Raw genomic sequence first — 24,774 nt, 5'->3', positions numbered from 1 at the left:
ACATCTGTAGGTCAGTATTGAGTCATACTTATAGCGCCGCCTACAGGTCAAGCAGGAAGTCATCATAACTCCTACATACATTGTCCGATTTACACAACATTTCTCACACTTCATCAAGGTACCGTCCTGAACACATCTATGCGTCAGTATTGAGTCACGCTTAGAACCCCACCTACTGGTGACAGGAAGTTTCTCTCAGTACTGGACCCCAAAATAGCACACCTTTTAACAGCGCCGCACCCCGACACACGTGGAGTGCAAGGGCCAGCTCACTACTGCTCGCAGCCCTAGTTGTTGTTGTTGTATTGTTGAGAATGCACATATTCAAGTGCTATCCCAGAATCCTTGGCACATCTTCAAGTTTCACTCCGAAGGGACAGTTACATAAGCCTGAATCAGCCCATGAATCAGAATTTTCTAATGTGATTCAGGGTCTGGAAAGGCTCTCAATCAACATCCTTTGAATGCGTCCTTTGAATTAAACTGCGCAACGTGATTGGTTAGGGGATGAACTAATCACTAAGGACTCCTTCGGCAACGCCCATCTCCAAAACAGCTGTAATGGGAGCCTGTTCAGGCTGAATGAGTGAAATGTGAAATGAAATGTGAAGTCAGTCTGTGTCAGGCTAGTTATTGGTATGTTAGGTTGAAACAGGAGGGGGGGTGGCTCTGTCTGTGGAAAAACCGATTCAGATGTAAGATCCAGAGGCTTCTGGGAGAAGTCTTGCTGAAAAATACTTTCATTACCCTGAAAACCTGGAATATTGGAGTCTGTGTCCAGTGAGGCCACCCGCAGACAAACAGAGAGACTTCTCACTTGATTAAATTCATTTTCACCCTCAGGGTTTAACTGGTGTTAAGTGTGAACACTATATTAAAGGAATTTAAAGTCAAAGTAAAGGTAGTCCTATAAAGTCAGGTACTATGCTGAGATATTCTGGCCACTTCAAACTGGTTTTATTCAGGATGATAAATCACACATTCTCACACATTCTGAGGACACCACCCAGCCTTTAGCCCACGCTGCTTGGCTGGGCACTCGTAAACAGGTGTGAACTATTACGTAAAGGCCATTTACATGAGGTGCCAGACGTATGTGATAAAAGAAGGTGAAGCAGACACGGCGCAGGCACTTCTGGGGCCGGGCGAGCTCACCACACAGAAACTCACACCTCGAATATGACCTCTGACCCCCGAACAGGTAATATGAACAAGGGAATTCCCCCAGACATTCCATAATGCCAGTGTACTACACAGAGAGTACAAAAGACTAGGAATGTCATGGGACTGTTTTCTGAGCAGTGATTGGGCCCTCTGGGAGAAGAGCGGGGTGTTTTGGCTGTAAATGATTAAGGATGGGCTGCCGTCTGCTATGACTGTTTTCATAATCACTGTGGATCCCACAACGCCACAGGCCCTCCTTACTGGAAGTGTTGTTGAGTCACTGCCATCCCGATGCAGGTGTTTCACACCCCAGGCTCTCATTAGAGACATGGCACCAGACCCTGGTAAAAACCCACACCACTGGACACTGAAAAATGTGACGTTTCAGTCACTAGAAACGGCAACACACTTAAACTCTCTCTCTCTCGCTCTCTCTCTCTCCTCTCTCTTTCTTTCTCTCTCTCTCTTTCTCTGTATGCCTGAGCCTGTCTTTCTTAGCCTATGCAATCTACAGTAAGTGTACAGTAAATATACAGTGTAAAATCGTGAAAAAATTCCTGTTTGTTGTAATTCTAGTAATATGGTCACAAAGCATTACCTTTCAGGCACATTATTCTGTAAGTACAGTTCTATGGAATCATGGAATTCCAGCGGCCATAATACTGTGCTTTTAGAATCCTCAATAAATTCCTCTTTTGTACTACGTCATACAGCTAGACACACATCCCTAATTCCTGTGTGTGTGTGTATGTGTGTATGTGTGTGTGTGTGTGTGTATGTGTGTATGTGCGTGTGTGTATGTGTGTAGGTGTGTGTGTGCATGTGTGCGTGTGTCTGTGTGCGAGTGTGTGTGTGTAGGTGTGTGTGTGTATAGTGAGGGTACAGTAGGTGGATGTGGAGGCATAATGTGCACATTACGTAATGGACAACTGTTTTCCTCGTTGATGACAGTTTAACAACAGGGCTCCGTTAGCTTCTGGTGGAGCCGTGCCAGGAATTAGAGACGTGGCCATCAAAGCAGTGAGGTAGGAGAGTTTGGGGTTAAGGGAGCCGTAACTCTCTTTCCTCTGAGCACTCCTTGGGCCCATTAAAAAGATTGATACATACATAAATACAGCGCGTGTACCCAAATGAAACAGAGTCATTTTAAGTCCTGGAACAACCAATAACGAGTTGTTGGTTAAACTCACTCCCTGAGTATAAATACCATCCACTCGCGCCAATGAAGAGCTAGCTTTTCAACGGCAACTTCAACTTTTCAACTGGTTAAAACTGTGTTTGTCCCGTGGCAGACCCAGGTTCGAATCCACCCCTGGGTATGCCAAAACGTATGGGTTACACATGCAATCCACATAACTAGCTTGGTTTCACAGGGGAGGTTGGATTTCCACACAGAGCTCTCCACGTGATCCTCTTCCTCACTTTGAGGTCTTGCTCCGTTGAGTTGACCCAGGAACCCAGGTATTTGACGTCCTCAACCTCCTTCAGAGCAGTACCTTCAGCTGTCATTAGGGGCAGATGGTCCGGGGTGTTATAGGTGATGACCTCAGTTCTCTTGACGTTCAGTCCAAGACCCACCTTGGCACATTCCTTTTCCTCTCTGGTCAGGAGCTCTTGTGCTTGCCTCACGTGGTTAGATATCAGGCTGATGTCGTCAGCGTAGTCCAGGTCTGTTAGGACTACAGCGGGATACCTTCTCCACCTCCTAGGTGTTATAGTGAAGCCAAGATCCTCCTCCCTTCCCTGGATCGCCTGCCTCAGTGCGTAGTCCAGGACTATTATAAAGAGCAAGGGTGTCCCCTTGTAACAGACCCTCGCTGTTGCCGGCGTCCGGCATCTCAACCCTAGGCCTTGTGTTTGAATACATGGTCCCTATGGCCCAAAGTAAATTGGGGGGAACAGCATAGGACTTCATTTTCATCATGATGTATCTGTGTATTGAGTTAAATGCCTTTTTGATATCAATAAAACACAGCACCGCTGTCATGTTGTTCTTCTTCACGTCCTCGATGATCCTCCTGATGAAGACCTGAGTTACTGTGGACCTCCCCTCTCCAAAGCCATTCTGGTTCTCTCTCAAGTGTGGGTCGATGGCGCGATGCAGCCTGTTAAGTATCATTCAGTTGTACATCTTTGCAATGATACAGGTCAGGCTGATGCCACGGTACTTGTCTGGCTTTGAGAGATCCTCAGATTTAGGCACTGGGATGATGTTGGAGAAAGACCATATATCAGGCTTGTTATTTTGCATTAGGGGAAGGTTGCAGATGTCCAAGGTGATGTCATCAAGGTCGCAGTTCTTAAAGATCTCTGGGGGAATGCCGTCTGGCCAAGCACTCTTTCCCCCCACACACACACAGACACAGACACAGACCTCGATCTGTATATAACCTGGAGATGACGGAAAGAAAGAAAAGGATGTAAGAAAAAGTAACAGCAGACGTGCAACAGATACGATGCAGTGTCCCATCTATCAGGATACTTACATTGGCCTTTAGTCATGCATCTAGATATAACATGGTTGTTTGATATCTTGGGCATGTTCAAAATGGCTGGAGTGGTCTGAGGTGTTCTGATGAGCTCAGCAGACTTTCCCATATTCTGTCCCAGTGACAGCGCTGCAGTAGAAGAGCGTGGGGAACGAGGAGAGGCATGGAGGAGAACCATCGCTGGCTTCCTCTCCTTTACTCCTAGAGGAGATCAAGAACTCCTAGCCTTCTTCACTCAACCAACACCAAGTTATCTGTCTCTGCTATTCTGACACACACGCACGCACACACACACACACACACACACACACACACACACACACACACACACACACACACACACACACACACAGCCATTTGGTGCTCTGCCTCTGATCAGTAGTTCCTCCACATCTAATCACTGTCCCTACCAGTGTTATTATGTAATGTACAGTATATTATGTGAACAATGACCACTCTCTGCTGCTTTGGGAACATGTGGTATGTGTTTGGGAACGTGTGATCCAACATACAATCATTCATGTGAACATGTGCTTCTGGTGCCCACAGACGTGTGAATGTCATCTCAAAACACTGTTATTGTGCCTGGACAGATTCCGCAAATAGTCAACACATGTATCACATAATGTGAATGGACAGTTTCTCTAATGGATAGACATTTCTAAGATCAATTCCTTTTTCATAAGATGCAGGTATTGCTCTCATATTTACATATTTCCTCCTTCCAAGAAAAAGACAAGCAGCAATTTAAAAAAAGAAATCTCATCCAGGTGGTGAAATAAGCAGTGCTAATTCATGAAAAATCTCTATTGCCCTCTGCTGATGTGCAAATCTCATGCTACAAATACATACACACACAGACGGACGGACACACACACGTCTCATATAGTAGTGGCTGCAATGCGTAAACAGCAAATAAATAAACTTGATATCTGAGATGATATCTAAAGCTGACTTGACTCCTCATTGTAATGAAGAGCCAATGTTCTCTAAAGAAAAACAACATCTTCATCAGGACAGGAACACGGGTCTACAGTTCACTAGACACCGGGCAGGACGGTAAACCTGGCAGAAGTAAGGATAAAGTAAAGGGAGATGGTCCAAGTATGGGCACATTTTGTTTTCTTTTTATTCATGTATCTGCCCAGTGATTCTGATCCACCCCAAAATTGAATGGGTTCTAAGTTGGCCCATGCTACACCCTGTCACCAAGTTTCATGAAAATCGCTTTGGTAGTTTTTGTGTAATCCTGCTAAATAGCGAACAAACAAACAAACACACACGACTGAAAATATATAATAATCCGAATCCAAAAGCAATAACCCAAGGAGCAAAAACCAAGGAGAACAAACACAAGAAACCTGACAACGAACAAAGGAAACATGAGGGTATATATACAGGGTATATACTGTATACACTGGGAGGACTAACTAGGGAACGAGGTGCAGGTGGGGACTAATCATGAAGACAACTCTGCTCCAATCAGCATTACAAGTATTTTGCGTGGTCTGTGTCCCACTCTAATAACTCCCCAGAACAACACACATTAGGAACAACAATCCTATTGTTACAATTGGAGTAGCTCAGTTAGATCAAGAAGGTTGATCATGTTGCTAAAGACCAGTAACCACCATGCTTGATTAATAATTAATTAATCAACTAGAAATGGTGCTCAGAGAGCACAGACCAATTCCCATGAATGCATTTTGGGGCTCTGTGTGCGCATATGTGCGTGCATGATTGGCATTGGTATTGCTGAATTTGTTAGGTCAAGAGCTTTATGGCAGTCAACACCCTGTGTCTCTGTAACCTTCCCATGTCAAGATAGGGCCAATTCAATTCCCCCATTGACAATGACAGGGGGGAATTTTTCGCTCCTTAGCCAGTCCAAAAAACGAATGGTGAATGGCCTTCCATGTTTGGGCTCCCCTCCAAAATGTAATGGGTTCTAAATAGGCCCATGCTACACCCCTCCACCGAGTGTCATGAAAAGTGGTCTGGTAGTTTTTGCATAATCCTAGTTTTAAAAAAATGAATGGAGGTGAATGGCCGGCCCGGCCATGTTTGGGTGGCTTGTGGACCCACCCCGTGATTAGAATCTGCTCCAGAATTTACAGGGTTCTATATTGGCCCTTGATACACCCCTCACAGGGTTTCATGAAAATTGGTCTGGAAATCTTTGCATAATCCTACTACAAAAAATGAATGTAGATGAATGGACAAACCAAGAAAGCTTGTGGACCCGCCCTGTGATAGATTAGATGGGACAGACAGACAGACAGACAGACAGACAGACAGACAGACAGACAGACAGACATACTGTCTACTACCCAGAGCACACATAGGCAAACAGAGACACCTTGTGGAGAGATGAGGAGACTGTGCAGTAAGTTCACCAAATAGGCAGTTTAATGAAACTCAATCAAATGGAAGAACAGAAAAGTCCCCTGCCAATCGACGGGCGAAAAAAAGGTGAAACGAGGGCCCGCTCCTCCTGGAGTCAGGGCAAACAAAAAGGGTTCCAACCCAAGGGCTGCTTTCTCTCTGGGGCGTTGGTGGTCTCCCATCACTGTGGAGGTCTCTCTGCGGGCTCCGGTCAGAGAGAGAGATGGGTGAGTTTCCACAGCTACTGTTGGGAACACAGCACTAACACACCGTCTGTCTACCTGCTACTGTTCTCTGGAGCGCCTCTCCTGCAGCGCCACTTCTGGGTTGATGCGGGGTTCGTGGGGCTGATTGCGGGGTTCGTGGGGCTGATTGCGGGGTTCATGGGGCTGATTGCGTGATTTGCTGCAGCTGAGCGGCCGTAGCCTGTAGCATCATCTCCCTCTCACCACCTGGCCCCGTGGGGCCCCCCGTCGCTGTCCAGGGTGCTGAAGCGGAACCACCCGACGCTGTCCCGGGTGCTGGGGAGCAGGGCCCTCTTCCTGGTGCCGCGACACCTGGAGCTGGCCGGTCAGGGCCGGCCGAGGCGCGTTCAGGTTTCCACAATACATACATACATACATACATACACATACATAAATACATACATACACATACACATACACATACACATACACATACACATACAAATACATACATACACATACACATACACATACATACACATACACATACACATACACATACACATACATACATACACATACACATACAAATACATACATACACATACACATACATACACATACACATACACATACACATACACATACATACATACATACATACATACATACACATACACATACACATACACATACACATACACATACACAAACATACACACATACATACATACATACATACATACATACATACATACATACATACATACATACATACATACATACACATACACATACATACATACATACACACATATATACACACATATATACACACACACACACACATACATACACATACATACATACATACATACATACATACATACATACATACACACATTACAAGAGATCATGCTGTTCAGATCGGTCAAACAATGAATATGCAGTGATATTCCATATCTTGCTGTAATTTGTACTGTAATTTGTACTACATATATTGGATTTCATAAAATTTAAAACAAATTTCACAAAAATATTAGACAGTAAACCCAAAACCCACAGAATGATGTATGATTATTTTTCTAAATTGTATGAAGTTGTAAGAAGGTCTGTGAAAAGCCTATTCCTGGTAGCACAGTGAGTAATTCCCCTTCTTTGGGGATTAATGGATTTTCTTTCAGGATTAGCCTACTGTACATTGCACTAGTTGTTTTAGAACCAATTTAATGCGTCTTTACGATTTAATGCGATTTACAGGAATGTAAATTTCACATGCATTTTAAAGCAAGCCCAATTAAAATGGCGGCATGTCAGAAATACATTCAATGTAGTCCAGTTTCAAAAATGGTTAGCATATCACTAGCAACATCGACCTCAGAAGCAACCAAGGGCTTCAAAATTCGCAAAACTCATCTTCAACGGTGTATTTTTACTTTTAGAAGAATAGGCAAGGCAAGTTTATTTGTAGGCTATAGCACATTTCAGCAGCAAGGCAATTCAAAGTGCTTTACATGAGACATTAAAAGCATCAAGACAAAGTGCAAGAAACACATAAAAGGTAATATAATACGAAATGCAAAAAAAATAAAATATATATATATTTATCATTATTAATCTGGGGGAAAACCATGCTCGCCATCTGCATTAGCATATTGTTATGTTGGTGAGTGAATCACAGAAGGCGCAGCGCTAATCCGATAAGAGACCACTGGCAATGGCTACAGCGAGGCAGTAAGAGGACACATTTTCACTCACCCGTTGTCAGATAAAGTTGAAAGGTCAAGCAGCAAGTTTCATTAACTCAGCTAGTGTTAGCTGGTCATTACGTTTTGGTAGGTATGGATTTGAAACTGTGTTCCACCGGCAGACTTTATATACATTGCAAAAAACATGGCTAGAGCCATAATGTTAGACAAGAGTAATGTTATTGTCAACTAGAGTAGTGTAGTAGAGTGTAGTACCGCATTGCACATTTTGCAGCACACTTCATTAATGTCCATACATTTCCAAACTCCGATTTGCTCACTTCATGTTGTGGTCCGACTCTGTGAGAGCGAATTTTGCTAGTTATGTGACAGCTGGCATCTGAAATGCTAGCACAGTGCCCTCTACTGTTGGATTTCAAAGTTGTTTCCCCCACACCCCAGTAATTGAGAACTCATCTCCCTTGCCTCTAGAGTCACAGTTAGAATCTGTAGTTTTTAATTATAGGCTAGCATGTGTTGATTTCATCCATAGAGTGGTGAGGTGATCTCACCATTTTGTAGGCTAGCATGTTTGCCATTGTGATGTGTAGTCCAAAATCTAATGACAGTATTGTGTAGCTCACTGTACACACAATGGCTGTCCAAAAAAGTTGGCTTAAATCTTTAGTGGACTTTTTTTTTTTGTTGAAAAGTTTGTGGCTAAAATTATGACACCCTAATGCCTGGCTGTCCTTTTTCTTAAGACCAGTCTAAAGGTACAGTATGAGGATGTAGAAATATATTTCAGAGCTAATTATATGCCAATTTAAATCAATCAATTTGATGCTTTGAAGGCTCAAAAATGGCATTGCCAATGAATATTAGGTTAGGGAATACGATTACTTCCGGTATAGACAACGCCCACTTCCCGTTTCTATCCAAGTACAAATGCAAATACTGTACAGATAATTTTGTTGGTTGAACAGATTCTGATAATGATCTCGGTGCATTCCTTATATTATGGAAAAAATGTGATAAGATTTCTCCAGCAACCTGAAGGCCTATGAGGCTCTTAATCGGATCATAGAAACTCCTATACACTACACACATTTACATGGTTAAGCAGTTTCATTTTATTAATACAAAATTTATGTATTTTCATCTAGCTTTATTCATACATGTTTTAGAGCACAAGTATTAAATGAACATTCATACTTTTTAGTGGAGACAGATTGACACACACACACAGCTCATTCAAACAAAGCAAAACACATTCTCACCCACTCCGTCTTACCACAATAGACAACATAACAATAATCAACTGTAATTAAAAAGATTTTCACAGGATTCAAACATGAAAAGGAAGAAACCATTACATTTTGTCAAGTAGCTATATACATTATACCTGGTACTTTTCTCAGTGTTTAATGAGTTTAATGAGAGTTGCATGAGGTAATCGGTTTCTGATCAGAAAAGCTGGATGTAAGACAGCATTCACAGTAAAATCTTATATATACTGCATTTGATAGTAAAACATCAGACACTTCATCAGTTGATGAAATGAACAAAACCATGACATCAACTATTGCTGCATACTAATATTGCAGTGGTCAACAACATGTGGCGTATCGTATTCTCTTCTCAGTTATGCAGATGTGTACGTGACATTCATTTTCCTTCAACATAGCAGAGGAGAAGCAGCTACTGTAGGACTCTTATGTTCAGTGTCTGGAGCCAAAACAACCCACACAGAGGATGGATCCAGTGTGCATTGTCAAACTTAGCCCAGCTATCACTGAATTGATAAAAATGTTAGCAGTATAATAGCATTGAGGTAATACTGTTTGTAATGGCATTTGTAGTGAATTGCTTCGTGGCCACAACTTACCAAACCATCCATTGTTTTTGCTGAAATACAATGTAACACTCTACAAAGCTTCCTAATGTAAGCGCTACCTAAACAGCTGATCTGACTGAAAATGACTGATATCAGTACATCACATAAATCAGTAACACAATCAAGTTTTTTGAAATTTCTATAGAAAACACATTACAAAATCACAGAAAGTGAACAGATCGATTTTTAAATACAGTGGATTAGTGAAAGTCCCTTTTCTGTCACATGGAAATGAATTCAATAATGCCCAAGTACTGTATGAGATCAGTGACCGGCAGCTGTGTGTGTGTAAAGGTATTTACAAGATTACTCCTCGATTCTTTAGATTCTTACATCATCAAAATCTCTAATCATGAAATCTCCACTCACAAGAGGCAAACCTGCAATAAAATATTTTGACTACTAAACACAATAAAATGCATAAAACTTGATATATATATATATATATTTATAAAAGCCTGAGGTATTTGTCAGAATATCTGAGGTCAGGAACAGTAAGCACTAGAGGACTTCCATAGTTGTTAGCATAAACTAAGAATACAAGTACATCTATCCTTGAGTAGTCACAGCAGCATTACAGACATTCAATTTTATGGTATGGCATTGCAAGTGAGAAAGGCAACCACTGGGTTTTCACTGAGCTATCTGTGATTGGTGTGTGAGAGACTACTACAAGGACACCAATAAACACAGACTTGTTGCCTATTCACATTAATTTAAAATACTGGTTCACTGTTCTAGCTGTTAAAACAAAAAATATGCCTTTCTTATCCAGCCTCAAAATGTCTATTCCTCCATTTCATTCACAATCATGTGTACAAACACAAAAATTTAAATCAAGAATGTGTAACATTGCAACTCCAGATAGCATTAATCAATGCCTTTACTGGCAAAGGAGTAACTCTGCATCTCTGATAAAAAATCCGGGAATATAGTTCAGCATACAGTAGCTAGATAGCTGGGCTCTCGTGTTGTAGAAAATGTTCAAATATAGGCCTACTGGATACCTGAGAGGTAGTTCCGCAAGGACAAAAGGGTATTTTGTCCTGATTCTTCAGAGTCCAATCATCAAACACTATTTTTCCCGCTCCCGTCTTGCTACGCCACAAAAAAAAGCTGTGCTCCTGTTATTTCCCATTTCTGTAGCCAACTAGTTTTTGAAGCATTCACTGACAAAAGAGGTGAAACGCTGAGTTAAAGAGAAGGTTCATCCCCTGAGGAAGAGAAATCACATCTAACAGTCTCATCGCTCCTCCTGGGCGATGCAGCGCGTCATCCAGCGGTTTGGAGTACGGTTGGTTTTGTTTGGCCACAGACAATCTTGACCAGAGAAAAAAAAAACATATGAGGTACATAATAGTAGTCTAGACTAACACAAAATATGTGAGGTATTGACTGAATTTAAGATTCGACACGTGGATGTATTCGTGGTGCTCATACTATAGCTTATTTCTCTCCTTGTTTTTCATTCAAAACTACAGCCAACAGATGTTTTAGTAAAATCCACTTGATCCAAAAAACACAAAACGGCAACAAAAAACACTACGAATATCGAGAAAATAGCAGCTGCATTCAAGTTTGTTTTTTTAACGGAGATCCGCTGAGTTTGGATTTTTTTTTCTTTTTCTTTTTACGTCAGGAGCTTAAAAGTCACTGTCGCTTGTTGGTTCGGTGACGTCCCACTCAGGTACTGGACTCTTTGGGAGGTAGGTCCTCGTTGGTGACTGACGTCACTATGGAGACAGGACAATCTGAGGTAGTGCTGTTGGTTGTCCTGGAGATCTGGGCGATGCGCTCCTCCACGCAGCCGGCCGACAGTCGGGCTTCTGCATCGTGGTCCCAGCATTCCTCTATGGTCTCACACAGCTGATTCAGACCCTGCAGCCGGTCACACACACACACACACACACACACACACAACGCAGGGAGTTAAAGGACGTCAAGAAACAAACGACGGTCCAGACTACGCTACGGACAACTTGCCCCTCTGTGGAACCTCTTTGCAAACATTTCCGTAAGACGGTGTGTCAACGCATTGTGATATACACGTGTCCTTGTGGAGTCCCATTTGAAAGCACCAGCAAACACCTCTCGTTTACTCAGTACATTTACTGACTAATAACCATGATTACTGACCGGATGTTTGAGCCAGCAGTCCTTGAAGGCCGGACGCATCTTCTTGTGCACGACCACGTCCTGCAGGTCCTCCAGGGACGGATGCTGACCTATCTCCTCCTCGAACGGCAGTGTGTACTCACCCACAGCACCTGGAACCAGGAGAACAACTGTGTCAACGGGCTGACGTGACGGGAGCGGAGGGCTCGTCGGTTACACCCGAACGCCGCCGCACAGAGAGAAGAGCCCGGGGGGCCGAGAGAAGAGCGCCCGACTCACCGTCGACGTCCGTGCAGCGCGAGACCAGCTCCCACAGCACCAGGCCCATGGCGTACATGTCTATCCTCAGGAAGGAGTCTCTCTGGAAGTTGATGGCTCCCTCTAGCACCTCTGGGGCCATGTAGCGCCTTGTGCCCACCTGAAGAGACGAAGCAAGAGTGCGAGTGAGGTAGGTGTGTGTGTGTGTGCATGTGTATACATGTGTGTCTACCTAGTCAAGGGGCGGATACCTGGCCGTGGGTATCCCCTGGAGCCTTTCCTGGTTCAAACCGAACTGCCAGCCCAAAGTCTCCAATGACTGCAGTCAGATCATCTCGCAGCATCACATTCTTGCTCTTGAAGTCCCTGAGGTGAAATTGAGGACCACGAGATATTGGTGTCAGTCTAAAAACAACTGGCACAAAACAGTCAGCTCGTGTCACATCAAACGGCATGTGTGTGTGTCCTGGGTTTAAAGGTTGGTGGCAGGAGGGGCAGGGCTGTCCTTACCGGTGTGCGATGGTGGGTTTGGGGCCTTCTCCCTTGTAGATGGGCGTGTCCTCGTGGAGGTAGGCCAGGCCGCGGGACATGGTCGCTGCTATGTGACACATCTCGCTCCACGTCACGGTGCTGCCTTTCAGGTGGTCTGTCAATGAGCCCTGCTCACACAAAACCCCGCATGCGCACACACGCACGCGCGCGCACACACACACACACGTTATTACTCACCAGACAGTTGTATACAGTGTAACAGCAAAAAATAAAAAAAATAAAACCAGTTTGGTGAAACTATTCGACTGATGACTCATTTGTTATGTTCTCACCCTTTCGTGGAACTCCATGATGAGCCATAGTTCAGTCTCCAGGTTGGCTCCGTGTTTCTCGGCGGCGATGTAGCGTAGCAGGTTCTCGTGTCTCATGCCAGGCGTCAGAAATATGTCCCGCTCGTTCTGCCACGACTGCTTGTCCTGCAGAGAGACGCCCACGACCCCATGAATTAGCGTCACGCGCTTCTGTTATTGTCAATATCAAGTCATCGCTCATTGTTAGCGGTGCGGACGCTTCGGCCCCCACTGACGGGCAGTGAGACAGTCCCTCACCTGAACAGGGAAGATCTTCACAGCCACGTACTCGCTCATCAGCTGGGCCTTCCACACACAGCCAAAGCGCCCCCTGGCTTTGATCTCCAGCAACTGCAGGGGTTTCAGACCCACCAGAGGGGAAGGTGGAGCTGGACCAGGGTCCTGAGAGACAGACAGGCTACGAGAGTTACATTTCTGTGGGAGATCACTAAAAATCAAATTACCATCATTTTTTTTCGCTAAAAAAATCAAATTATCATTATGTTCTTTCACTCTGCAATGAGATATGCCACATGCAAAAAGCACAATACAGGCCTAATGGCTACGGCTGCTATTGCTAAGGTTATTCCACCCTGACAGCCAGTATCTCATAATAATTAAAATAATACTTCACAACAACAACTACTCTAGGCTACATGCCAGTATGGCATAACTGAGCTGTTATGCCAGGGTACAGAAAACAGGCAGTGTGTGTATGGAGCGTGTGTAGGAGGCAGAGGGGCAGACCTCGTTGATATCCACGTGGCCGTAGGGAGGTTTGCGGTGGCGGTACACCCACAAGGCTAGCACCAAGGCCAGGGACAGGACACACAGGGGCAGCAGGGAGTACACCAGCACGTTGAGGAGAGAGGGCACTCGGGGCGGAGGGCGGATTTTCACTATGGAGGAGCACACGAGTACAGCCGGCCGCGTTAAAAAGGCGCACATCGGGGCAACGTAATAGGACTCCAATTTGGCTTCCGCTGTGTCAACTAGAATCAAAATTAGAATGATAATTCTTCCCACCTTCTAATGATTCTGATTCGAATGAGTCTGATTCGAATGACTCCAATACGAATGACTGCGGATTCTAATGACTGATTCTAATGAATGCATGTCGGGGGGGGGTTGCCACTCACCTCGGCTGCCACTGCCGATGATGTCTGGGAGGTGGGTGAACCTCTCGTTGCAGTAGTTACCCTCACAGCAGCAGAAAAACACCTGAGGGTTCTCCTCCATGGACACGCACTCCTGCCTGAGGGACGCATGGGCACACAGCGCTACGTTGTCACTCCCCTCACACATTTACTGAACGCAAGCGTCCTCAACATGACTCTCATGAAACGATCATGTACGAAACACTGGGCGTTTCCACCGAAACGAGGCAAGGAGAGGTCACGCCAGCGCTGCGCGCGGAGCACCTGACCTGTCATAGCAGTTGAAGTCGTCCAGCCAGCAGCCCTTCTTCACCAGCTTGATGGTTCCTGAGGAGTTGAGCCACGAGGCATAACAGTGCAGCCGTTTGTCCTTCTCGCCCTCGCACCTCTCGAAGCCGCTCTGGTTGGTCCTCTCCGTCCGCCAGTTGTCATTGTAGTACACACACTCTCTGGTCTCCGCTTCCCCGAGGCTGGATCCTGCGAGGGGAGGAGGACCGGGACTCGAGTCAGCGAAGGAAATTAACAGCAATTCAATTAGGCGCGTTGAAAACTAGACATTTCTATGATTGAGCTAGGCCTATTCATTCCTGGAATGCGGCGCTTTCCAAGCAAGAGCTTAGTGAGAGCATTTCTCCACCACTAACACGCTGGCAGCCAGCCAAGTTGGGGGCTCTCAAAATGAGGGGCTTCTTCGGATTAAATAATGTCACAGAGAGATAGTATTTAAACCATCAGAGTTAATTTTATCAGTATAACAACTGAGACCTCTGCTGCTTAGGTCAAATGACACGTAATTATCCACTGATAAACGTCACCACCAACCACAGTAGTAGAAGACTGTAGTGTACCGTGTCTACAATAGATAGCAACCTTAGCCAGAGCACCCTCCTTAATAAGTCAGTATCTGGATAGCAGATAAGAAGATTCATCAGTCACTGGTGTAACGGCGTAAGAAGTGAAACTGGTGTGGAGTACAATTGATAAGTTTCAGGGCGATGACAAGACTCTCGCCTCCTCAGATGCTGTAGGCCAGGCTGCCATTTTGTTAATGAAACCTGCAGCTGTTTGCAATTTCTCAAAGTCATTTTAGGTCTTATTGACTGCTGTTGTTCATCAGAATGACCTTTTTGTCAGCTAAACTGTGCCGCGTGTATTCAATCGACATTCAATCACATTTAAACGCGTCTCAATTTTCATACCATGTATTTTTTTTAGAAACAACAAAAGGATCTGTGTAAATGTGATCCAAGGAATGTTTGGACCATTTAGGCATGTCCTATCTTTGTTCACAGAAAAAATAATGCCTGTCTCTTTAAATCCCTGCTGGTGGGGGTAGTTGCCCATCCCCCCATGTTACCCCTCAACCCATTACACACACACACACACACACACACACACACACACAGAAGTGATGTTTTCAAAATTATCTTAGCACACCTATTAAAATTGCTGTGTATGTACGTTGGGATACATCCATGGATTCTAGGCTCATTACACAGTAAGGCAAAGGCTACTTCTCTTCAATGAACAAAACTTGAATCTTTATGCTCCACTGAACTGCGATCGCGTTACTGATATCAGTGGTCACGTGATCTGCGGACTTTTACTACCAAGATCTTCCCCAATCCCCTCCCTCTGACACTCACGGAACCCAAACAACATGGATTCTGGAGGAGCAGTGTAGCCCTAATCTGCTTTATGATATGAGCCATTACAGCCACTAGCCGCTACAATACTATTCATGGAAAAACAGTTTACTTGTAAATATTAAAGTAGGCCTATGTTCAAAATTGTAATGAGTATGCCTATCTATTGGATCACTCAGTCATACAGACCAATTCAAAACAGACGAAAATAGCCTAGGCAGCTGTAAAACACCCCCCTCAAAAAATAACAAGTCCAAAGCCAGTCCAGTTTCATGTGGTATCTGTAAATTGCTGTAAACAATTGTATCAAACAAAACTGAACGGTGGGCTACATTATGGCCTCCAACTAAACAATCATTTCTAAGCGTCCTCCTTTTTAAAAAAATGTCCCCCTAAGTGACCCATTTCGTCATCCTAAATCAAAACAAAACGCTCAAAGTAAAGAATGTAGGCTACAGCCTAGTTAGGCTACTGCATTTCACTGGAGTGTTATGCAATAGCCGCTATAGCTTTGCAAAAAATACATGCGGGTAAAGAACTATTTTACATTAACCTAAAAGTGGCTAAAATATAAATAATAGGCTAATATGACCACAGGCGATGTGATCGCTGGTCTGAATAATTGCCTACCAAATATAGGCTGCCGTTTTTCGTTAACAGTGTAACGTTAGGTTGAAAGAGAAACTTAATGAATTAAATAGCCTATTAGCCTAAGAATAAGACACATGGGGGTTTCGGATGTACAAAAGTAACAAGAGTGCAAGCCTCAACAAAAATGTTGCATTGTTGCAGGCATTGAATTGTGCGGACTTCGAGTCATTTGGTCAATGGCTGGATTGAAACTGTTGCGGTGCTATCTCAACAATGAACGCGCTTACCTGCACATAAAGTTCCCAGAAGAAGTGAACAAGTCAACCATGAAAAAGACATGCTCTCTTAAAAATTGGAAACAAGGAAGACGTTCTATTTTTTTCCTTAGCGAACATTTAAAACGGAGGCTGTCCCACTGCCAACATCAGTCCACGATCAAAGCAACCACAGGCCTCCGCAGTCCATCCGGCTATCAAGCGCGTGTCAATAGCCTCGGAGCAAATGTTGCAAGTGGTTGAAGGTAGCCTAGGCACAAACGATTAATTATCGAGGTGCATTAGTAGGTTATATGCACCACTCTTATTTAATAATTGAAACCTTAATGTACGCTATCAACCGATAATAAAAGTGTAAGGCCTTTTTTCGAGGTTACTGAATGGAATTGCACCGCTGCGTCGGGAGGTCGCGGTTTACATGCATGTTGCTGATCTGTGTCCAAAATGGCTCCTAAATGGGGAATGGGCTGCAAATAGGGAAACCCGGATGTGTAAACACAAAGGGGGGAATTCAGGCAGCAAGAGGGATGACCTTACAGCTTAGCGGCACTGTGGACGAGAAGGCTTTGGGGAACAACGGCGAAGGTATAAATAAATAAATACAAAAATTCACACAAACACCAGATTTATTGTAGGCTATCTATTGGCCTTAAATCTAAAGATATTTCCAAGTGTTCCTGGTGTTAAAATCACTGAAGGATTTCTAGCTGTTCCATTTAGTAATATATGATTAATGTGATTGGATAGCCTACAGAATAACACCTTCAGTTATAGGTGCTCAGTCTGTCTAAATGTCACTCAGAGATTGGGCCGTGAATCAAGTATGATCAAACTTTGCAAACTCTAGCCTATGTTTTCTATCTATCCAAATATATTATAATAGTAGAATAATATAAAAATAGATAGCCTATTGCCTCATTGCTAATACAGGGCCTAATGATGATTGAGACCCACACTTTAATTAGGCTAAATGTGACTTGACTTGTGGCAGACGTGAAACCAATTCCAAAACAGTTGTGAATGCATTACAGTAGACCAAGAATAGGCTGGCTATATACAACTCGGAAAGTATTTGGATCCCTTCACTTTTTCCAAATTGTTTATGTGTTATAGCCTTATTCTAAAACTAGTGCATAGTGCCTGTGGAGCTATTATGGTCTATTGATGGATCGATCTATCTAAAACTGACGTTTTGGCTCCTGAACCCAAGTCCAAATGAATGGAGATGAATGGGTGGCCTTGTTTGGGCGGCGCCCTTGGGTTGGAGCCGACAGGGGGCAGTTCGGTGCACTCGGGGCTCTCCCCCCGCACACAGTCCAAACCCAGCTGTGTCTGCAGTGCCACATAGGGAGCTGGCTTCGCTCAAAGTTTGGTTTTGCTTCAGTATGCGCGCACGTGCATGTGAAGGGGACAAGAGACGGGACATGTCAAGAGCTTTCTGCCAGTCCAAAGCCTGTGTCTCTGTGACCTTCCTACTTCAAGATATGGCTATGGATAGGATATGTTTCAAATGCCCCATTAACAATGACTGGGGCGAATTTTTGGCTCCTGAGCCGAAGTCCAAATGAATGGAGGCACGCATGAGCAGGACATGTTGGTATTGCTGTGTTCATTACATCGAGATCTTTCTGCCAGTCCAAATGTCTTTCTGACCTTCCCACAGGGAGATACAGCCCTTTCAATCCCGTGCCCTCTGGTGGCTAGGTGGTGAAGTGCATAGGGAACCTCAGAGACAGAATTGTGTCGAGGCACAGATCTGGGGAAGGATATAAAACATTTTTGCAGAATTGATGGTCCTGAAGAACATAGTGGCCTCCATCATTCTTAAATGGAAATAGTTTGGAACCACCAGGACTCTTCCTAGAGCTGGCAGCCCGGCCAAACTGAGCAATTGACGGAGAGGGCATTGGTCAGGGAGGTGACCAAGAACCCGATGGTCACTCTGACAGAGCTCCAGCGTTCCTCTATGGAGATGGAAGAACCTTCCAGAAGGACAACCATCTCCACTAATCAGGCCTTTATGGTAGAGTGGTCAGACGGAAGCCACTCCTCAGTAAAAGGCACGTGACAGCCCACTTGGAGTTTGCCCAAAGGCACCTAAAGGACTCTCAGACCATGAGAAACAAGATTATCTGGTCTGCTGAAACCAAGATTCAACTCTTAAGCCTGAATCCCAAGTGTCACAACCAGGCACCGCTCATCACCTGGCCAATACCATCCCTACAGTGAAGCATGATGGTGTCAGCATTATGCTGTGGGGATGTTTTTCAGTGGCAGGAACTGGGAGACTAGTCAGCAAAGTACAGGGAGATCCTTGATGAAAACCTGCTCCAGAGTGCTTAAGACCTCAGACCGGGGTGAAGGTTCACCTTCCAACAGGACAACGACCCTAAAGCACACAGCCAAGACAATGCAGGAGTGGCTTCGGGACAAGTCTGTGAATGTCCTTGAGAGGCCCAGCCAGAGCCCGGACTTGAGCCTGATTGAACAACTCTGGAAAGACCTGAAAATAGTTGTGTAGCGATGCTCCCTATTTAAAGTCGCACAGAAATGGACGTTTGATATCATCTAACTTCTGTAGTTTGACATATTTCCGATGCAAACAAGCTATGAGGGTGGGACATGCATTTAGAGGAATTTTATTGGAACATTGACAAGTGGACAGGTTTTAAGAACTTTAGACAGATTCGATAGAAGGATAGCGTTGATTGACAGGTGGATGTCGTGAGATTATTGGCCTAAAATCTAAGGTACCTGTTGTCGTCATTGCACGTGACCTACCGTAATTTTTTTGGCATACATCGTTGAATAGGTGAACACTATGACCAATTATGTGAACCAAAATGGGACAGAATGCTTTTTTTCATTTCAGTGCGACTTTAACCTGACAGAGCTTGAGAGGATATGCAGAGAAGAATGGGAGAAATACCCCAAATACAGGTGTGCCAAGCTTGTAGTGTCATACCTAAGAAGGCTTGAGGCTGTAATCGCTGCCAAAGGTGCCTGAGTAAAGGGTCTGAATGCTTATGCGCATGTGATATTGCAGTTTATTTTTATTTGTAAAATGTACATTTGAAAAAATACATTAAAAAACCTGTATTCACTTTTTCTTTATGGGGTATTGTATGTATTCATGAGGAAAACATTAATTTAATCAGTTTTAGAATAAGACTATAATAGGTAAACATAGGAGTAGGTTTATGTTTTAGAATGTTACAACCTGGGGATATAAGATGCTCTGAACATAGAAACTGTCGCTCAGCCATTCTGTACTTTAATGAGTATCAGGGTCGGGTCGCATGGGTTTCAAACCAGCAGTGTAACCTGAAACAAAGCACTTCCTCTTTCCTCCATATTGACCTCGTAATTCAATACAGTGCATCAGTGAAACTGTGTAAAGACAGATGTGCTCAAATATTGTCATGGCAACTGGGGGAGCAGGGGCGTGGTGGTCAGGGTTCATCATCCTGCACCACGACGAGTCCTCCTCAAGAGGAGAAAAGAGCATGGAACTAGAGCCAAATGGCTCCAAATATAAAGATAATCAAATAAGGTGATCTGGTTAGAAACAATCCGCTTCTTATGGTAACATTGTTTAAAAAGGAAGGTCTGAGCTATATTGCCCTGGGGAGCCTCGACCTGACCGCGTTGTCTCCGGTGGAGAGCACTGGGAAGAGAGGGGAGTCATCCATCTCCAGGGATGAAGACTACCGACGACCTTCAGAGGATGATGGATGGAACATTAGGTGGTGTTACACTCCACGGTCTGGTTGGTCAGCTGTCTGTGTGCTCTAGACTAGTAAACTCAAACCAGATTTATGCTAGAACCAGCTAAGATTTGTGCTAGGTAACATTGCTCTGCTCTTGCTTGTTCTTGTAACATTGTTCTACTGTATATCTTCAGGTGGACAGATCTTTATGAGACACAACATGCTAGTGTGCAAAAATGGAAATAACATTGAGGATTGTGCATTATTGCTACTTTATTTCAACCTTAATCTTTCAGTACAAAAATAAATAGACAAGCATATGATAAAATATTTTTGTTCCTTTTTTATTATTTTACAGCTTCATGGTGAGTTAGGGCGGGGGGAGGTGCGGATTCCATGACTGTAATGTAAACATAGTTGACAATACCTGGCGATGACCCATGCGCATGCTCTAACCATGTGACCACCCTGCTACAATGAGGTGAAGGGGTACAGTTGGTGAGGTTTAAAAATAGTTGGAAACCCTGCGAATGGACTGAATGTTGGGGTTCTCGGCCTGCCACTCCATGTGGGTACAGTAGTTCCCCCTCTCCACAATGTACATGCGTCCACGGTAGTTGGGCTCCTCATACATCACCCAGCTGATAGGCAGAGACAGAAGGGAAGAAAAAAAACATAGATTGGATGTTTTCTATGTCATGCAGCAGTAAGTACTATGTAACTAAGCATACTACGTCCGCACAACGCTGAGTGCACTTTTAGACACCTGTTATTACACCTTATTTATGTATCTATATATATATACGTACGCTCCATCTCCATACACCCTGATGGAGTTGATGCAGGTCTTGGTCAGGCCTCGTGCCTGCAGGAATGGAACGTCGTCACACAGCTCCACACACTGGCCAGTGAAGTTGGCTTCCTCGAACAGCTCCATCCTGTAGTGCTCGCCATGCTGTTGGAGAGAATAACATGCTCTCTCATTGGCCTGTACTCATGGTGTTTTGCTTTTAATGTTTTCTCCGTCCCCTTCTGACTACGACCCTAGAGTTTTTTTTCTGAGCTGGTCACATGGTGAGGAAGATTCCTGTGAGCTTCTCTGCGGTATTTCTTTGCATCTTCTCACCAAAGTAATTGCTAGTTGGGTTAAAAGAAATATGAATCGTCCAAGGGCCACAGAGCACACCGGAACAACCTTTGTTTGAGCTTCATGTACTTGCGAAGCACGTACACTAACGTCTTTCTATTTCAGTCAGTGCCTCTGTCTCCCACTATTAACCAGACATGAAGCCCGTTGTTACTCTATGTGCCAGTCTGTCTGCCCCTTGGCAGTCTGGTATGCCAGCCATCCTGAAGCCCCATCCAGCTCTCTTTCATACTGCTGATCCCTGCTGTGGCGCAGTGGCTGACCGTTAACCCTTACCATCCTGACAGGCTTGCAGGAGCCCATGTGGTCATTGTGGGCATTCCAGCGCTGGTATTCGGGGTACTCTCCGTGCTCCAGGATGTACTGCTGGCCCTTGAGGTCGGGGTGGTCGTAGCAGATGAAGGCCCCGCTCTCCACGCGGATGGAGTTGACCCTGTTCATGAAGCCACGGTCCTCGAAGTTGTCGCAGTCACCGCATATCTCCAGCTTACGCCCGGTGAAACACTTCCCCTCGTAGAATACGATCTGGCCAACCACGCAAAAGTAGAATTAAGATGAAGGGTAGAGAGAGGTTAGGATCAGTCCTGAAGATTCACTTCTCTCTCAGAGATACATCTATTTTGCATGGCAAAATTGAGACCTAGTTTCATTTGAATCCAACATAAGGCTCTAGAAGTATCCTTAGTAAGCATACTCAATGAGAGATGTAGCCTATAGTAAGTGATGTAATAATTTGTTGCACTGATATCAAATTCTCATAGTGACAGCCACTGGAAACCGTTGACTATTCATTCAAATGTAGAAACAGTATTACTTATTGGACGAGCCCTCCCTCATCCTCTCTTGGTTAGTGTGCAGGTGTCCAGGAGCGTGCACGTGTTCGGATTGTTGAGATGGGTGTACCAAGATGGCTGTGCCAAACTCCCAGTTATACTACTCACCTTTCCTGAGTACTGCGACATTTTCCCCAACAGTCGTGTCTGGACTAGTCCCACAGTATAAGAGTGTGAAAATTTGGACTCCCTGATATATATGGCCAATAGGGAGTGTGGCGGTATCGCGAGGCCAAAACAACAAAGACTCAACAATGGAGGGTTTAGACTTTCTGCTACATGGGCAGTTTCCCTTACATCTGGCACTGCTGATATTGGACTTTGGCGTAGGAGGGGAGGACAACAATAGGGGGAAAGTTTTTGCTTTGATTGGGTTTTGAGGGTGATGCTGCAGTGAGTTTGCAGGCAAGGTTCCAGTCTGTGTGTGTTTTTTTGTGTGTGTTTTTTTGGGGTGGGGGGGGGGGGGTGCATCGATGATTGAAGGCCAGAGACCGAAATCAACATCACACAGAGCAATGCAGGGAAATTGGATGGAGTGTAGACAGAATGACACAGAGCAGACCTGGATCGGTGTTACTGTACAGTATGTGTGTGGTAGACACACCAAGGCCAGTGAGTTGCAAGAGACGAGGAGACACAATGTACTTGTATTTGTGTTGTATGGAGCAAGGTCAAAGGCACATTGAAGGAAAGCTATTGGACTGTCCGCCAGGTCATATACTGTACAGTCCACATACATGACACATAACAGGTTCAAGCATGCATTTATGCAATAGTAACCGATAATATCTTGAACATTAATCAGGTGCATTGATACTGAAGGTGAAATGGTTCAGGAATGATTCATGTTTACAGTATAAAAGAATATCCATGTAGGAGACATAGGTAAATAACAGACGACAGCTGCTCTTTTGCACGGTGCAATAATTTAATTCACAGCCAGGATGTTGAGAAACACTAGACCGCCTGAACATGTACTGTACCTGAGAATGGGTTGGTGCAGTAATAGCAAACACTAAGTCTTTACTCAAATATGACCTGGTGGTTAAAGGGAAGTTGATATGACTGTGTAAAGAAACAGAGGGTATAAAAAGAGGGGAGAAGCTCAGTTACTTCACATTCATCAGCACAGCACTGGAGAGGTAAGTTACACTTGAACCTGTACGTGTTTCAACATTCAAAGCTAGGGCAGTAGCTGTACAGTATAAAAGTCGTTTTTTTAAATGTATTCTGTGTAGCCCATATACCGTACAGTAGTGTGTGCATGAGACAGAAAGAGAGCAACCTTCATATGTAACCGTTTACATCCAGGCTGTAGATGGCGTTTCTCACATCATCAATCACAAATGGGGTATTTAGAAGAGAATCTGGAGGACATCTGTTGATAAATCCCCGCGTTTCCTTTCACTCCAGGTTCCACTGTTAGACAGAATCATGAAGATGCTGGTGTTGGCTCTCGCTCTGGCCCTTGTGTTTACAAGTGGTGAGTCTGTCACTGATTGCTACTGAGTATACACACACTGCTAACCCCTGGACCCCTGCACTACAGGGAGCTCTGCTCTCTCTATTAATCATTATTAGCATACTAACAACTGTGGCTGGCTTATTTTACATAAACTTAAACTGTACCAGTGCAGCAATTGTCCTATTGTCCGTGATCTTGCACTTTGCCTTCAGCACTAGATTATGCTCCTAGTCACTTGTTTTAGAAAGAAGATGCACTTGTGAGTTCTGGCAAGTAGTAGTACATTGGCTTTTCCTACGTTAAATGCAATTATTGTTAGTCGCTTTGGATAAAAGCGTCTGCTAAATGACTGTAATGTAATGTAAATGTAATGATCTAATTATAGGTAAAGCACTGGACTGTCATCACTGTGTTTCCAAGAAAGCCGGAGGGTCGTGTGAGCTGACGGTGGAGTCCTGCAAACCAGGGAAGGATGGTTGTGCTGCAGCCAAGTTCTCCAGAGCCCCCTGTAAGTAGCACTATGAACAGTTGGTCTAGAAGACTACAGTATAGCCGTTGCTTCGCCACTGGCCAGAGGGACATCAAATTCAGATGAGCTGATAGTCAACAGGTTAATACTTTACTAATATCACATTAACCCTCTTTGTCTTCGTTCTTCTCAGTTGGGCAGTACCAGAAATGCATGGCCATGTCAGACTGTAGCATGCTGCAAACCAACGCCTACATCAACATGAAGTGCTGTGACACTGACAAGTGCAACACATTCGACCCTTAACACATTAGGCCGGTGAAAACAACTAAGGAATCAATAAGGAATGCATTGTTAAGGTGAATATACACAAACCTTTTGTGTGTAATGCTACAACTCAGTAGACATTGTGTATGACCAGTTACAGCAATAAACCTGTTTTTTTCCTTACAATTCCC

At 44.2% G+C, this 24,774-nt stretch overlaps 3 protein-coding genes across 3 annotated transcripts; 1 reads left to right on the top strand and 2 right to left on the bottom strand.

Annotated features, from left to right (window-relative positions):
- Window positions 1-9,079: 9,079 nt before the first annotated feature.
- LOC311325169 (activin receptor type-2B-like) lies at window positions 9,080-17,119 on the bottom strand. Its single transcript, XM_084457835.1, has 11 exons — window positions 16,705-17,119; window positions 14,450-14,657; window positions 14,163-14,278; window positions 13,771-13,922; window positions 13,282-13,425; window positions 13,006-13,149; window positions 12,692-12,840; window positions 12,433-12,547; window positions 12,203-12,341; window positions 11,945-12,075; window positions 9,080-11,686 (listed from the first exon to the last, which is right to left on the bottom strand). The coding sequence occupies exons 1-11, from the start codon at window positions 16,754-16,756 to the stop codon at window positions 11,492-11,494; spliced, it is 1,545 nt and encodes a 514-aa protein (XP_084313961.1). The 5' UTR covers window positions 16,757-17,119; the 3' UTR covers window positions 9,080-11,491.
- A 3,788-nt stretch (window positions 17,120-20,907) lies between these two features.
- LOC311325687 (gamma-crystallin N-A-like) lies at window positions 20,908-22,511 on the bottom strand (the record flags this gene model as incomplete). The annotated part of the gene is made up of 4 exons (XM_084458423.1): window positions 20,908-21,043; window positions 21,212-21,357; window positions 21,826-22,074; window positions 22,491-22,511. The coding sequence occupies 4 exons, from the start codon at window positions 22,509-22,511 to the stop codon at window positions 20,908-20,910; spliced, it is 552 nt and encodes a 183-aa protein (XP_084314549.1).
- A 929-nt stretch (window positions 22,512-23,440) lies between these two features.
- Window positions 23,441-24,769, top strand: ly97.3 (lymphocyte antigen 97, tandem duplicate 3). The gene is made up of 4 exons (XM_084458161.1): window positions 23,441-23,524; window positions 23,796-23,865; window positions 24,233-24,355; window positions 24,510-24,769. The coding sequence occupies exons 2-4, from the start codon at window positions 23,817-23,819 to the stop codon at window positions 24,620-24,622; spliced, it is 285 nt and encodes a 94-aa protein (XP_084314287.1). The 5' UTR covers window positions 23,441-23,524; window positions 23,796-23,816; the 3' UTR covers window positions 24,623-24,769.
- Window positions 24,770-24,774: the final 5 nt, after the last annotated feature.

This window comes from Borostomias antarcticus (assembly GCF_949987555.1).
Source record: "Borostomias antarcticus genome assembly, chromosome: 24".
NCBI classification, from domain to species: Eukaryota; Metazoa; Chordata; class Actinopteri; order Stomiiformes; family Stomiidae; genus Borostomias; species Borostomias antarcticus.
Note: the sequence above shows the minus strand (reverse complement) of the source record. Positions and strands in the feature narration are given on the sequence as shown.